At 40.2% G+C, this 14,060-nt stretch overlaps 1 protein-coding gene across 4 annotated transcripts in view; it reads left to right on the top strand.

The window, feature by feature from the left end:
- CDH10 (cadherin 10) overlaps nucleotides 1-14,060 on the top strand; it is a 143,898-nt gene that overhangs the window by 72,567 nt on the left and 57,271 nt on the right. For all 4 annotated transcript variants that reach the window (XM_064270867.1, XM_064270845.1, XM_064270859.1 and 1 more), the window contains one exon: nucleotides 16-183. In XM_064270867.1, coding sequence (XP_064126937.1) covers nucleotides 16-183 — 168 coding nt within the window. The remainder of the gene's footprint in view (nucleotides 1-15; nucleotides 184-14,060) is intronic.

The raw sequence follows: 14,060 nt of genomic DNA, 5'->3' as shown, positions 1-14,060 counted from the left end.
TCTATTTTCTTCAAGGTATAATCAGGACTGCTTTGCCAAACATGAACAGGGAAAACAGAGAACAATACCAAGTGGTAATCCAGGCCAAAGACATGGGTGGCCAGATGGGTGGCTTATCAGGGACCACCACAGTGAACATCACACTTACCGACGTCAATGACAATCCGCCTCGCTTTCCCCAGAGTAAGCTATCTTTAATAGTCTTTTTGCAGGACGAAAGTTTTGGAGTTAAATAGTAATTGTTGTTGTGTGCCACTGAGTGGATTCTGACTCATAACGACCCTACAGGACAGAGCAGAATTGCCCCGCAGGGTTTCCAAGGTTGTAAATCTTTACAGAAGCAGATACCGCATCTTTCTTCTATGGAGCCACTGACCTTTTCAGCTAGCAGTTAAGTAATTAAACCTTGTGCCACTAGGCACCATTTAAAATAATAATAATAAGCAACTAACGGTCATTTAACTTAAATCAAAAATGTGTTACAAAACTGTGTTTCCTAATGATTACACTGTTATTAAAAGATACAATTAAATATTTCAGTCATATTTCATTCAAAGAACTTAAGATCACGAACTCTCATTACAGATATTTTTTTCAGTTAGAAAAAGGAAATAATTTCTTATTTAAAGAAGTCAAAGCCATGTTTTTACAATGGATGTATTCGTTTTTATTTAGATGTTTCATAAAGAGAATTTGATGTTGAGGGTAAAATTTTCCAATTAAAAATGTAATTTGACACGTTAAAAGGGCTCAGCTAGAAAAGGTTCTAAAGAAATAATACTTATTCCTTTACACTAAAGACCTTAATTAAAAAGAATGATGGTCTAGGAATACACTGTAATGTTTTTATTTTTTAAAAAGCATTTTGCCTCTTTTCTATGATATTTTTGTCTCACTTAAATTGTGAATACCTGCATGATATAGATTGAGTTGTTTAAAATCCTGTGTGGAAATATTATAAATTTCAGGTAGGATTTTCTTCAGCTAACTAACCACATGCCTTTGTGTCTTATGCTGGGTTCCCTACAGAAGCAAAACCAGTAAAATGTATAAATATATACATATAGAGAGATTTATATCCAGGGAATGGCTCATGAGATTGTAGACACTACAAAGTCCCAAGTCTGTGGGTCAGGCTGTAGGCTTCTCCTGACTCACCTAGCTGCAGGGGCTGACAAATCCCAAGATCAGCAGGCAAGAAGGCAGATAAGCTGCTAACTCAAGTTCCAAGAACCTGACAAACAAGACAAACAAGAGTCACCTGCAAGATTCGCAGGGAGAAAAAGCCTACTGGCCTTGCCAGAAAGTCCATCTGTATGGGTTGCAGAAAACACTTCAAGGAAATTCCCTTTCAACTGATTGGCTACACACAGCAGATCCCATCATGGAGGTGAGCACATTATATCAGATCTTATCAGGAAGGGGATTACATCATTACAAAGCTGCCAAGCTACATTATAACCACCAAATCACTGAGAATCATGGCGCAGCCAAGTTGATACACAACCTTATCCATCACAGTCCACCCCTTGTCAACTTGACACCTATGTACATCTCTAAAAAAAAGAAAATTATAAAGTCATACTTGCACCTAACATGATACAACCAACATGCACACAACCAATAATGCACTAGCCCTGCTTACATCTTATCTTTTATAAGTGAAAAAAACAAAAATATTTGTTGCACATCTCCAAGGCAGAAATACTCGTAACAATTACAGTCCCCATTTCTGCAACTGGTCACATAGTTGTAGTAACTGATATTTAGAACTACCTTCTTCCATCACCCATTCTGTATTTCCTTTGTCCTCAGCAAGCACCTCAGCTGGTCGTGGTTCTTTGCCAGGTGGGGTGACCCAACCTTCATTCCTGAAGGCTCTGGACCATTAGTAGTCATGTCAGAATTGGTTGCTGTAGTTTTCCAGTGACTTCAGTTACATGGCGTGGCAGCACTAAGAGACGCCCTAAGGGATTGCCTGCATTCCAGACATATTCTTCTTATCTCCATTATGTAATGTCAATTTGATTTCCTCTTGTTAATCAGAATCAATCATATCAACCAATATGGTACTCCCTTCTTTGCCTGTTGAGTCAGAGGCATAAGGAGCCTAAAGTGGTCAAGTGGCATTCTTAACTTCCAGATCAATGAAATCAGTGATGTGTCTCCAGATGAGAGCATTCTTCCCTTTGGAACTAAGACCTCTAGACCTGCAGAACATAGGGTAGTGGAGACAGGAAACAAAAATCTTGTGAGTGGGTCACTAGGGGTAATAGTAAGCAGTGCCACTCCCATTTCCACCCATTGATTCCTGGACCCACGAATCCTGGCTATGGGAGGTACAGCACCATATACTGGATGCTGGTTTAGAGCAAATACAGCCTCCTGGAGAACATTTCCCAAACCCTGAAAGATATTGCCACCTACCTGACACTGTAATTGTGTCTTTAGAAGGCTATTTCACCGTTCTATCAAGCCAGCTACTTCAGGATGATAGGAAACATGGTAAGACCAGTGAATTCTGTGAGCATGGGCCCACTGTGACACTTCATTTGCTGTGAAATGAGTCCCTCATTCTGAGGCAATGCAGTGTAGATACCATGATGGTGGATAACTCATTTTATAAGTTCATGGATGACAGTTTTGACAGAAACATTGCATGTAGGGAACTCAAACCCATATCCAGAGTAAGTGTCTATACCAGTAGGAACAAAATGCTACCCTTTCCATGATAGAATTGGTCCAATGTAATCAACCTGCTACCAGGTTGATCACCTCAAGGAATGGTGCCATATGTTGGTCTCTGCTGCTGGCAGATGGGGCACTCAGCGGTGGCTGTAGTCAAGTCGGCTTTGGCGAATGGAGGTTCACATTGCTGAACCCAGGCATAACCTCCATCCCTTCCAACATGGCTGGTTTGTTCATGAGCCATTGGGCAATGAAGGGAGTGGCAAGAGAAAAAATATGAATGGTTTCCACGGAACGTGTCATCCTATCCTCTTGATTGTTAGAAACCTCCTTCGCTGAAGTTACCCTTTGTTGAACATTCACATGAGACACAAATATCTTCACTACTTTGGTCCACTCAGAAAGCTCTCTCTACATACCTCTTCCCCATTCCTCCTTGTCTCCAATTTTCCAATCATGTTCCTTCCAAACCATTGGCCACAGCCTATGAATTGGTATAAAATTGCACATCTGGCCATTTCTTCTACCAAGCAAAGTGAAGAGCCAGATGCACTGTACAAAATTCTGTCCATTGTGAGGATTTTCCTTCACCAGTGTTCTTCAGGAAGGTTCCAGAAAGGGACTGTAGTGCTGCTGCTGTCCACTGTATATCACACAGAATCATCTGTAAACCAGGCAGGAGTTTCTCTTCCTCAATCAACTGATCATAAGGAACTCCCCATGAGGCCATAGGTGCAGACTGGGAAATGGAAGGTAATGCAACAGGAGTGGAGACCATGGGCATTTGGCCACTTCCTCATAGAACTTACTTGTGCCTTCAGGTCTTTCTTGGGCCCAATCTCATGTGTATCACTTCCATTTAATGATGGAGTGCTGCTGTACACGTCTAACTTTATGGCTCTGTGGGTCACCCAACACCCAGTCCATAATGGGCAGCTCAGGCCCATGGTTAAGAATTCAGTCTCTACTAAGGCCCAGTAATAAGCTAAAAGGTGTTTCTCAAAAGGAGAGTAGTTATCTGCAGAGGGTGGCAGGGTTTTGCTCCAAAACCCTAAGGGTCTGCCATGTGATTCACCAATAGGGGCCCGCCAAAGCATCCAAACAGCATCTCTGTCTGCCAATGACACTTCAGGCACCATTGGCTCAGCCAGATCATAAGTCCCAAGTGGCAGAGCCACTTGTACAGCAGCCTGAACCTGTTCCAGATACTTCTCTTACCCTGGGCCCTAATTAAAACTAACAGTTTTTCAAGTCACTTGGTAAATAGGCTGGTGTGGCACATCCAAATGAGGGATATGTTGCATCCAAAACCAAAGAGGCTCACTAGGCATTGTGCCTCCTTTTTCCTTGTGGTAGGGCCTATATGCCATAACTTATCCTTTACTTTAGAAGTAGTATCTCTACATGCCCACACCACTGGACACCTACCCTAGAAATTTCACTGAAGTGGAAGGTGCTTGAATTGTGGAAGGGAAAGGTGATCAAGTTTCCTGCTGACTTATGACACAGGACTGGAGAGCTGATATAGCTCTGAGGTGGGACACTGAAGATGTACTGCTGGCCTTGCTAGCTAAAAGCAAACTGCTTATGGTGGACCTTTGAAACAGGTTTGGGGAAAAAGGCATTAGCTAGATCAATAGCTGCATACCAGGAGATATATTAATTTTCTCAAGCAATAAAACTACATCTTTAACATCATCTGCAATTGGTGTTACCACCTGGTTAAGTTTTTGATACTCCACTATGGTTCCCCAAGATTCATCTGTTTTTTGCACAGGCCACATAGGCAAGTTGAATGGGGATGTGGTTAGAATCTCATCTGCTCTTGATGGTGGCAGTGATCTCTGCAATCCCTCCAGGAATGTGGAATTGCTTTTAGTTTACTATTTTCCTCAGTGGGGGCAGTTCTAATGTCTTCCATTTGTCTTTTCCTACCGTAATAGTCCTTACTTCGCTTGTCAGAGATCCACTGTGGGTTCACTTGTCAGAGATCCACTGTGGGGGTTCTGCCAGCTGCTGAGTATATATATATTGCATTTATGGATTCTGGAACTGGGGAAATCATGACAGGATGGGCTCGGGGACCCGCTGAACCTACTGTGAGACAGACATGAACTAAGACTCCATTAATAACCTGACCCCATATGCCCCTACTCTGACTGGTGAGCCACAGTGACATTGTTGGTCTTTTGGAATTAGTTCACAGCCAGTATCCAGTAATCCCTGAAAAGTCTGATTACTTCCTTTTCCCCAGTGAAGTCACTCTTGTAAAAAGCTTTTGATCCTTTGAGGAAGGCTGGGAGAAAGATTAAGAGTATAACTTTTTGACAGTGTATTGGATTTCTTCTTCAAGGGGACTTGGCCTCCCCTTCATTCAAGGGGTCGTGGGTCTTTAAACTCACTCAAGTCTGGGAATGAATGAATGAACAGAGTCTATTCTGGCAATTCAAGTTAGACTGCTGTTCTCTTGACCTGGAATTCATCTGCTTGTACAGATAAGTAAATGTTTAGTAGACTTCCTATCTATTTGACTACTACAGACACCATGACTAGGTAGCCAATGCCATAAGTCCATACAAGCCAGGCTATTCTGATTAGTGCTTTAACTCCATTGCCCATTATGGTAACCAAGCCAACCTTGTTTTTGTTGATTGAGTGCCACTATTTGGCCCTTGCTACCATGGGGTCCAATCAGCCCCATTGTAGTTAAGTGTCTTAATTCAGTTAGGGCAGTTCCCACGGTCAATTCTGACTTATATAATATAGTAATCACAGCAGTCTTCCAGGATACTGGAATTCCCTTCAGAAATTTGTTCCTCACTATTGTGGTAAAGGTGTGTCCTCTGGGCACTCCATGCGTGGGTCTGTGGGTCTAACCTGATAAATCCACTCTAGCATGCCAATTTCCCCAAGCCTTTGGATATCTTCTCCTACAGTATACTGAGGCAGATCTGTACTTCGACTTGATTTACTGTCCCCAACCAAATAAACTATTAGATCCTTTCCTAACCTCTGGAGCTGAAACATTGAATGAAGAATCTGTGCTTAGCGGACCCACATCAATAAACTCAGACTGATTCATCTTTATGTTCCTTGCACCTTTATCCCAAAACTTTAATAGCCATTCCCACACATATTCCTCAGAATTCTGTTTGTACATATTGGAAAAGCCAACCAGTTCTTTTGTAGTGTAGTGTATCTCCTCCTGGGTCACACTTTGTACTTCACTTTTTGGGGCTCCCTGGGACTAAAGCCTAGTTATAGGTCTAGAAGCCAAAATTGGTGGTGGAGATGTGTTTTGAGAACATTCCACATTGTCTTGTAAGGATCTGTTTCAGGAGATGCTTCAGGAAATGACTCAGCCAGAGGTTCTTCAGGCACAGCTGCGTTAATCTCATCAGATGGGGGTGAAGGGACTAATGGTTTTATTGGGGAGTGTGGCTTGTCAGGCAAAGAGGGAGTGATGTCTTCAGATGGCAGTGAGAGGGCTGGTTCTGTTGGCAGGAGTAATTCAATGGAATTTAAAGGCTCAGTGTCCCCAGCTTCTGGTTATTTGCCCAAAAGTCCCCATCCCAAGTTTCAGGATCTCATTTCTTCCCAATCAATGCCTTCACTTTAACTTCAGACACTATTTGAGGCTGGGAATTGAGTTGGTGGTGTAAATCAGCCACTTTTACAATAAGACTCTGGGTTTGGTTTTTGGCAATATCAGCAATGTTACTACAGTAAATAAGGCTTTCTTTCAAGGCACTGGAAAGTGGAAACTTTGAAGTCATTTATGCGGCACTTGAGCTTTGACTCTGGCCTCACGAGCTCATCTCTTTTTTTATCTGCTTTGTCTAGTAAAAGTAGGACCAGCCAAACAGTTTCCTTATACTTCTCATTATGACAGAATTGTAGAAAGGTATCAAACATACGATTGCCCAGAGCCTTGCCTCTCATCAATACCTGATCTACTGGTGGTGATATTTTGCATGTTTCTATTGCCATCTGAAGCCATGGATTAGGAATTCCCTTTTTACTGCTGAAAGCAGAGACATTGACATCTTTAAGACTAACCAGGCTTGAGAACCAATTTAGAAAACTCATTCTTACAATTTTGTTTGTCTAGGACCACTCTCAGTTAGAAATGTCTTAGCCTGGGTTCTTTAGAGAAGCAAGGCCAGTAAAATGTATAAATATATGCATAAAGAGATTTATATTGAGGAAATCGCTCACGAGATTGTAGAGGCTACAAGGTCCTGAGTCTGTGGGTTACGCTGGAGGCTTCTTCTGACTCACAGGGGCTGACACATCTCAGGATCAGTAGACAAGATGCCAGGTAAGCTGCTAGCTCAAGTTCCAAGAACCAGGGGTCAGATGAATGGAGCCAGTTGCAGGATGCAGAATGAGAAAAAGCCTAAGAGCCTGGCCAGAAAGTCCACCTATATTGGATGCAGGCCACACCCCAAGGAACTTTTCTTTCAACTGATTGGCTATTTATAGCAGATCCCATCATGGAGGTGATCACATATCAAATCTCATCATTGAAGTGATCATATCATCATACAACTGCCAAACTACATCTAACTGCCAAACCACTGAGAATCATGTCCCAGCCAAGCAGACACACAGCTCTAACCATCACACAATGTTATTTCTGATGATTTTCTTGCTAGATACTCAGGTACATATCCATCAAGTGTGTCATTGTGGTGTCGTGCCCCAGAATACATGGAGCAGTTTAGCTTATACTTTTTTCAAATAATCATGTTTCAGTCCCAGATTACCTTTGCTGTTGGCTATGGAAAGAAAATAAGAAATAATAATCCTTTATACTTCTTATGGAACACAAGTATAGACATATAACAATGATGCTAAAAATTACATACACAGCCTTTTAGCTTGAGCCTTTTGGCAGAATAATGGGCACATCCCAGAAAATAAATAGTAACTAATTAGTTAGATCTTGCACAAAGGGCAAGACGTTTCCTGGCCGGGGGCGGGGGTTGTGGGGAGGAAGGATTTTATCAGCAATAAATATTATTAGGATGAGTATTAAAATCCTCAGGAAAATATGCATTTGTGTATAAAAAATAGTACACTTACAGATGATTCATTTAATAAGCAAATTGATATATTCAGAAAGAATAGAGATTTTAAACATAATAATGTTCAAAGAAAACCCATTTTTTCTTTTTCATTTACTATGAATTTTCTATTATTAATTCACTTATCCATTCATTCAACAAACATTTCCTGTTATTAACTCAGAATTTGTGATGGGCATCTGGTGGGTACATTACACAACCCCTGGCATATTAATAATGCTACTGCAACAACTACCACTAGTAGTAGAGTTTCCACTTTGTGAATGACATTGTACACTGTATCAGATAGTTTATTGCCCTCATTCACATCAGTATTATTATCCTCATTCTACAAGTGAGAAAACATAGGGTAAAGACAGTGAAGACCAAAGTATGAATAATGGCAGAGGTGTGTTGAAATCCAAGTCCAAATTCAGATGTACAGCACAGCGCATGTAGAGGAATTTTAGAGCATCCTGTGTCTTGTCTCATTATTTTAAAATTATAGATAAGACATACTTTATGGATTTTTGTTTTCTCATTATCTTTTCTTCTGTGAATATTTACAACCAGATCTGACTCTTGAGGACACTCAGTCATGGCAATTACAATGCTTGATAGCATGATTCATCTAAAATCTGGAAAACAAGTTTATAATTTCTAATATTTAATTGAACAGCCAAAGATTGCAGAGAGTTCTGAGTTTATAAAGACTTTCATATGCAGCATATCATTGCACTCTCACAACTGACCTGTGTGGACTCGTCATTATAGTTACCCCCATTGTACAGAGGAGGAAAAGGAGGCTCAGGACAGAAGTGATAAAGAGAACAGACCAGTGCTGTCAAATGGAAATATAATTCAAACCACTTGTGCACATAACATATGTAATTTAAAATTTTTCTATTAGCCTTCTTAAAGTAAAAAGCAGGAGACAATTATTTTAACAATATATTTGTCTTTAACCCAATATTATTCTCTAACTTAATCGATATAAAAATTGAGATTTTTACATTACCTTTTTTCCCCTATAAATCTTTGAAATACCCAGTTATGTCAAGTTTTTTCTACCTACATCAAGTCTCAATTTGAGCTAATCAAATTTATAGTCAATAAAAAAAAAAAATTTTTTTTTTTTTTAGTAACCTTTGGCTGGTGGCTGCCATATTGGACAGCTTAGAGAAGAACCTGGAGTCATCTTTCATGTGCCTCAATGCCGACTGCTTTACTTAGTAGCTTTTTCACTTTTGTCAATTAACTCACTTCTCTGTTCTTCACTGTCATCTGTAACACTGGATAAGGGCACTGACTTTAGAGGATGATATAAGACTACTTTCCTGTACATGGATCACTTGGCTCAGTGTTTTTAAGTGTTCTATAAATGCCTGTTTGATTTGTGCTACTGGCATTATTTTGTCATTATTATTGTTTTATTATCATTAAATATCATACAAATAGGGTCACGACTTAAACTTCCATGCAGCTTGGCTAATGGAAATTAATCATTTTCCCATATGCTGCATCTCTGGAGGATGAAATCTCAGTCATTTGGAGGAGAGAGGAACAGACCCTAACTCAGATGGCCTGCTTCATTGCTCAGCTGATATTCACTGTGTGGATCTGTAACATTCATTCTCAACCAGGAGACTTTTGGCAATGTCTGAAAACATTTTTGTTTGTTTCAACTGGTGGGAACAACTGGCATTTAGGGATTGTGCTTAAACATTCTTACAACTCACATGGCAAAAGATGACCAGACTTAAGATGTCAATAGTACCAAGATTGAGAAACTTTGATATGCAGTATGAGGAACAGTACCATTGAAATCATAAAGCCATTTATTTTTCTAAAAATATTTATTGAGAAACATCCTTTCACCAAACACTGTGCTATAAACTAAGTATATGGTGGTAGTCAAAAAAGTTGTAGTTCTTGCTCCTATCATCTTTTCTAAAGCAGGGGAGAGAGATTGTACATAAGATTATACATAAGTAAAAACGTTGTAGTTACAAAGAATCAGTTGAGTCCTGGGTGCAGTGGGTAACGGTGAGAGCTCCAGACCACAGGAGATATTTTGAATTGGGGGATCAGGGAAGGTCTCACTGAAGAAGCAATATTTCATCTGAAATTTGCAGGATGAAATAGACCCAGCCACACAAACAGTAGGGATAAACCTCCAGCAAAATCCTGAGGTGAGAAGGCTAAGGGCGCATGTCAAGAAGTGAAGGCAGATGTGGCTGGATCATAACGAACAGCAAGGAGGGAGGTGGGAGATGATTTTAGAGAGTTCCTGCTTACAAGAACATTGGCAAAATAGTAAGAAAGTATTAAGAGACACATAACTGCCTGCCTTATCTAAGTTATCATCATGGTATTGTAGTTTTAGAAGTATATGAATATGTGAACATGAATGTAACCTCTGGGCATTAATATGATTCTCAAAGAGAGGGGATGAATGAAAAGGTTAAGGGTGTACCTTAAAACTGACTTTCAAAAGTATTTCTTCTTTTGCTCTAGATATTATGATGTATTCTTCCCTATCAAAACCATATCTCTATTGAAATTATTTCAGAATCCTTGGGTTATTTCAAGTGATTTAATGAAATTTTAAAAACAATTGTTAGATTTTGTCAGGTTAGCTCTGATTCGTAGTGACTCTATGTATAAGAGAACAAAATGAAAAGTTGCCTGACACTGTGCCAACTTCCTGATCATTGCTGTTTAATTCCATTATTGTGACTATTGTGTCAATACATCTCATTGAGGGTCTCACTCTCTTCTTTACCAAGCATCGTATCCTTCTCCAGTGATTTTCCTTTCTGATTAGGTGTCCAATAGAAATGAGTTGAAGTCTTGGACAACATTCTGTGATCCATAGGGTTTTCATTGGCTAATTTTAGGAATAGCTGAAGAAAAAGTTTATTGCTTACCTTCCAGTGACAGGCACTGTGTTTGCAATTAGGCACGTGGCAATTAAGAAGTCTTGACTCCTGATTATGAATGGCTTATTGTCTAGCAGGAGAGAAAATACTTCAATACAGAATGATAAATGCAATGAAGAAACTGCGTAGAATACAGTGGGATACAGAAGAGCAGCAACTTTTCCAAGTATGGAACTGGGAAATGAGTGTATCCTTTTCATTGGAAATGTTTTTAGAGAGCTTGTCTCCTAACCTCAATTCTTTGTTAAAACTAGTAGTAAGCCAGAAGAATAGAAAGAGAAGGCAAGTTTAGACAGTTGGAAAATTAGCAAATTTACCAATTTATGAAGAGCCGGAAAAAAGCAAATGCAAAAAGATATACTTCAAAGTGGTGGTAAGGATTATCTCTAGGTGATGAAATAATACATGCTTCTAAAGTTTGGTTTGTGTGCTGAAACCTACAAGTGGTGCAAGTGGTTTGTGATAAGTTGCTAACCTGAAAATCAGTGATTTGAACCCACCCACTGTCTCTGCAGAAGAAAGGCCTTGCAAACAGCTTCAGTAAAGAATACTGCCAGGAAAACCTTATGGAGCAGTTCTGCTCTGTAATACATGGAGTTGCCATGAATCAGGGGCTGACTGGATGGCAGCTAAAAAAAACAACCAGGTTTCTTTATATGTATTTTCCAGGAGTTAGACTTACAATGGTCAACAAGGGACCTAAGCATCAAGTGAAAGAGATACTATATATATATATATATATATATATACACACACACATGTATATGAATATATAATGTGATGACAGTTGTTGTTGTTAGGTGCCGTTGAGTCAGTTCCGACTCATAGCGACCCTATGCACAACAGAACGAAACACTGCCCGGTCCTGAGCCATCCTCACAATCGTTGTTATGCTCAAGCCCGTTGTTACAGCCACTGTGTCAATCCACCTTGTTGAGGGTCTTTCTCTTTTCCGCTGACCCTGTACTTTGCCAAGCATGATGTCCTTCTCCAGAGACTGATCCCTCCTGACAACATGTCCAAAGTATGTAAGACACAGTCTCGCCATCCTTGCTTTTAAGGAACATTCTGGTTGTACTTCTTCCAAGACAGATTTATTCGTTCTTCTGGCAGTCCATGGTGTATTCCATATTATTCTCCAACACCAAAACTCAAAGGCATCAATTCTTCTTTGGTCTTCCTTTTCCGTTGTCCAGCTTTCACATGCATATGATATGATTGAAAATACCATGGCTTGGGTCAGGCACACCTTAGTCTTCAAGGTGACATCTTTGCTCTTCAACACTTTAAAGAAGTCCTTTGCGGCAGATTTACCCAATGCAATGCATCTTTTGATTTCTTGACGGCTGCTTCCATGGCTGTTGATTGCTGATCCAAGTAAAATGAAATCCTTAACAACTTCAATCTTTTTTCCATTTATCACGATGTTACTCGTTGGTCCAGTTGTGAGGATTTTTGTTTTCTTTATGTTGAGGTGCAATCCATACTGAAGGCTGTGGTCTTTGATCTTCATTAGTAAGTGCTTCAAGTCCTCTTCACTTTCAGCAAGGAAGTTTGTGTTATCTGCATAACGCAGGTTGTTAATGAGCCTTCCTCCAATCCTGATGCCCTGTTCTTTTTCGTATAGTCCAGCTTCTCGTATTATTTGCTCAGCATACAGATTGAATAGGTACGGTGAAAGAATACAACCCTGGCACACACCTTTTCTGACTTTAAACCAATCAGTATCCCCTTGTTCTTCCAAACAACTGCCTCTTGTTCTATGTAAAGGTTCCTCATGAGCACAATTAAGTGTGATGACAGATGGTATGATAAGTGTTGTGAAGAAACATAAGGGAGGGCAAGGGTCTGGAGAGGAAGCCCTGGTGGTACAGTAGTTAAATGCTCAGCTGATAACTGAAAGGCTGTTGGTTCAAATCCACCAGGCACTCCACAGGAGAAAGATATTGAAGTCAGCTTCAGTAAAGATTACAGCCTTGGAAAACCTATGGGACAGTTCTATTTTTTTCCTTTAGGGTCGCTTTGAGTCAGAATCAAGTGAATAGCACACAACAATAATGTCTACCTGTCTGTCTGTCTGTCTATCTCTCTGTATCTATCTATCTACCTACCTATCTATCTACCAACCAAGCCGTTGCTGTTGAGTTAATTTGGACTTGTAGCCACCCTACAGGACAGAGTAGAATGGCTTCATGAGGTTTCCAAGGCTGTAAATCTTTATGAAAGCAGACTGGCACATCTTTCTCCCGCAGAACAGCTGGTGGGTTCAAACTGCCAAACATTTCAGTTAGCAGCCAAGCGCTTAACCACTGTACCACCAGGGCTCCTGTGTGGGTGTGTGTATTATGTATTAGGTGTCGTCATGAGGAACTTGTACATAGATTAAGAGGCACTCATTTGAACAGAACAAGGGGATACTGCAAAGTTTATAGTCAGGAAAAGTGTGCATCAGGGTTGTATCCTTTCAAAGTATTTATTCAATCTGTGTGCTGAACAAATAATCCAAGAATCTGGACTATATGCATAAGAACGGAGTATCAGGATTGGAGGAAGGCTCAATAACAACCTGTGTTATGAGGATGAAACAACCTTCCTTGCTGAAAGTGAAGAGAACTTGAGGCACTTACTGATGATGATCCAAGACTATAGCCTTCGCAGTGGATTACACCTCAACGTAAAGAAAACAAAGAATCCTCACAATTTAACCAATAAGCAACATCATGATAAATGGAGAAAAGACTGAAGTTGTCAAGGATTTCATATTACTGACATCCATGGAAGCAGCAGTCAAGGAGTCAAAAGACACATTGCATTGGGCAAATCAGGCAAATTTTGGTTGCAAAAGACCTCTTTAAAGTATTAAAAAGCGAAAATGTCACTTGAAGTAGTAAGGTGCGCTTGACCCAAGCCATCCATGGTGTTTTCAATCACGTCATATGCATGTGAAAGCTGGACAATGAGTAAGGAAAACCGAAAAAAATTGAAGTCTTTGAATTGTGGTGTTGGAGAGGAATACTGAATGTACCATGGACTGTGAAAAGAATGAAAAAATTTGTCTTGGAAGAAGTACATCCAGAAAGCTCCTTATGAGCAAGGATAGAGAGACAATGTCTCACATACTTTGGACATATTATCAGAAGGGATCAGTCCCTGGAGAAGGACAACCTGCTCGGTAAAGTAGAGGGTCATCAAGAAAGAGGGAGACCCTCAAGATGTATTGACGTAGTGGCTGTAACAATGGGCTCAAGCATAACAATGATTGTGAGAGTGGCTTAGGACCAGGCAGTGTTCAGGCAGTGTTTCGTTCTGTTGTACATAGGGTCACTATGATTTGGAACAGACTCAATGGCACCTAACAACA

Source organism: Loxodonta africana, chromosome 2, assembly GCF_030014295.1.
Source record: "Loxodonta africana isolate mLoxAfr1 chromosome 2, mLoxAfr1.hap2, whole genome shotgun sequence".
Classification (NCBI taxonomy): Eukaryota; Metazoa; Chordata; class Mammalia; order Proboscidea; family Elephantidae; genus Loxodonta; species Loxodonta africana.
Note: the sequence above shows the minus strand (reverse complement) of the source record. Positions and strands in the feature narration are given on the sequence as shown.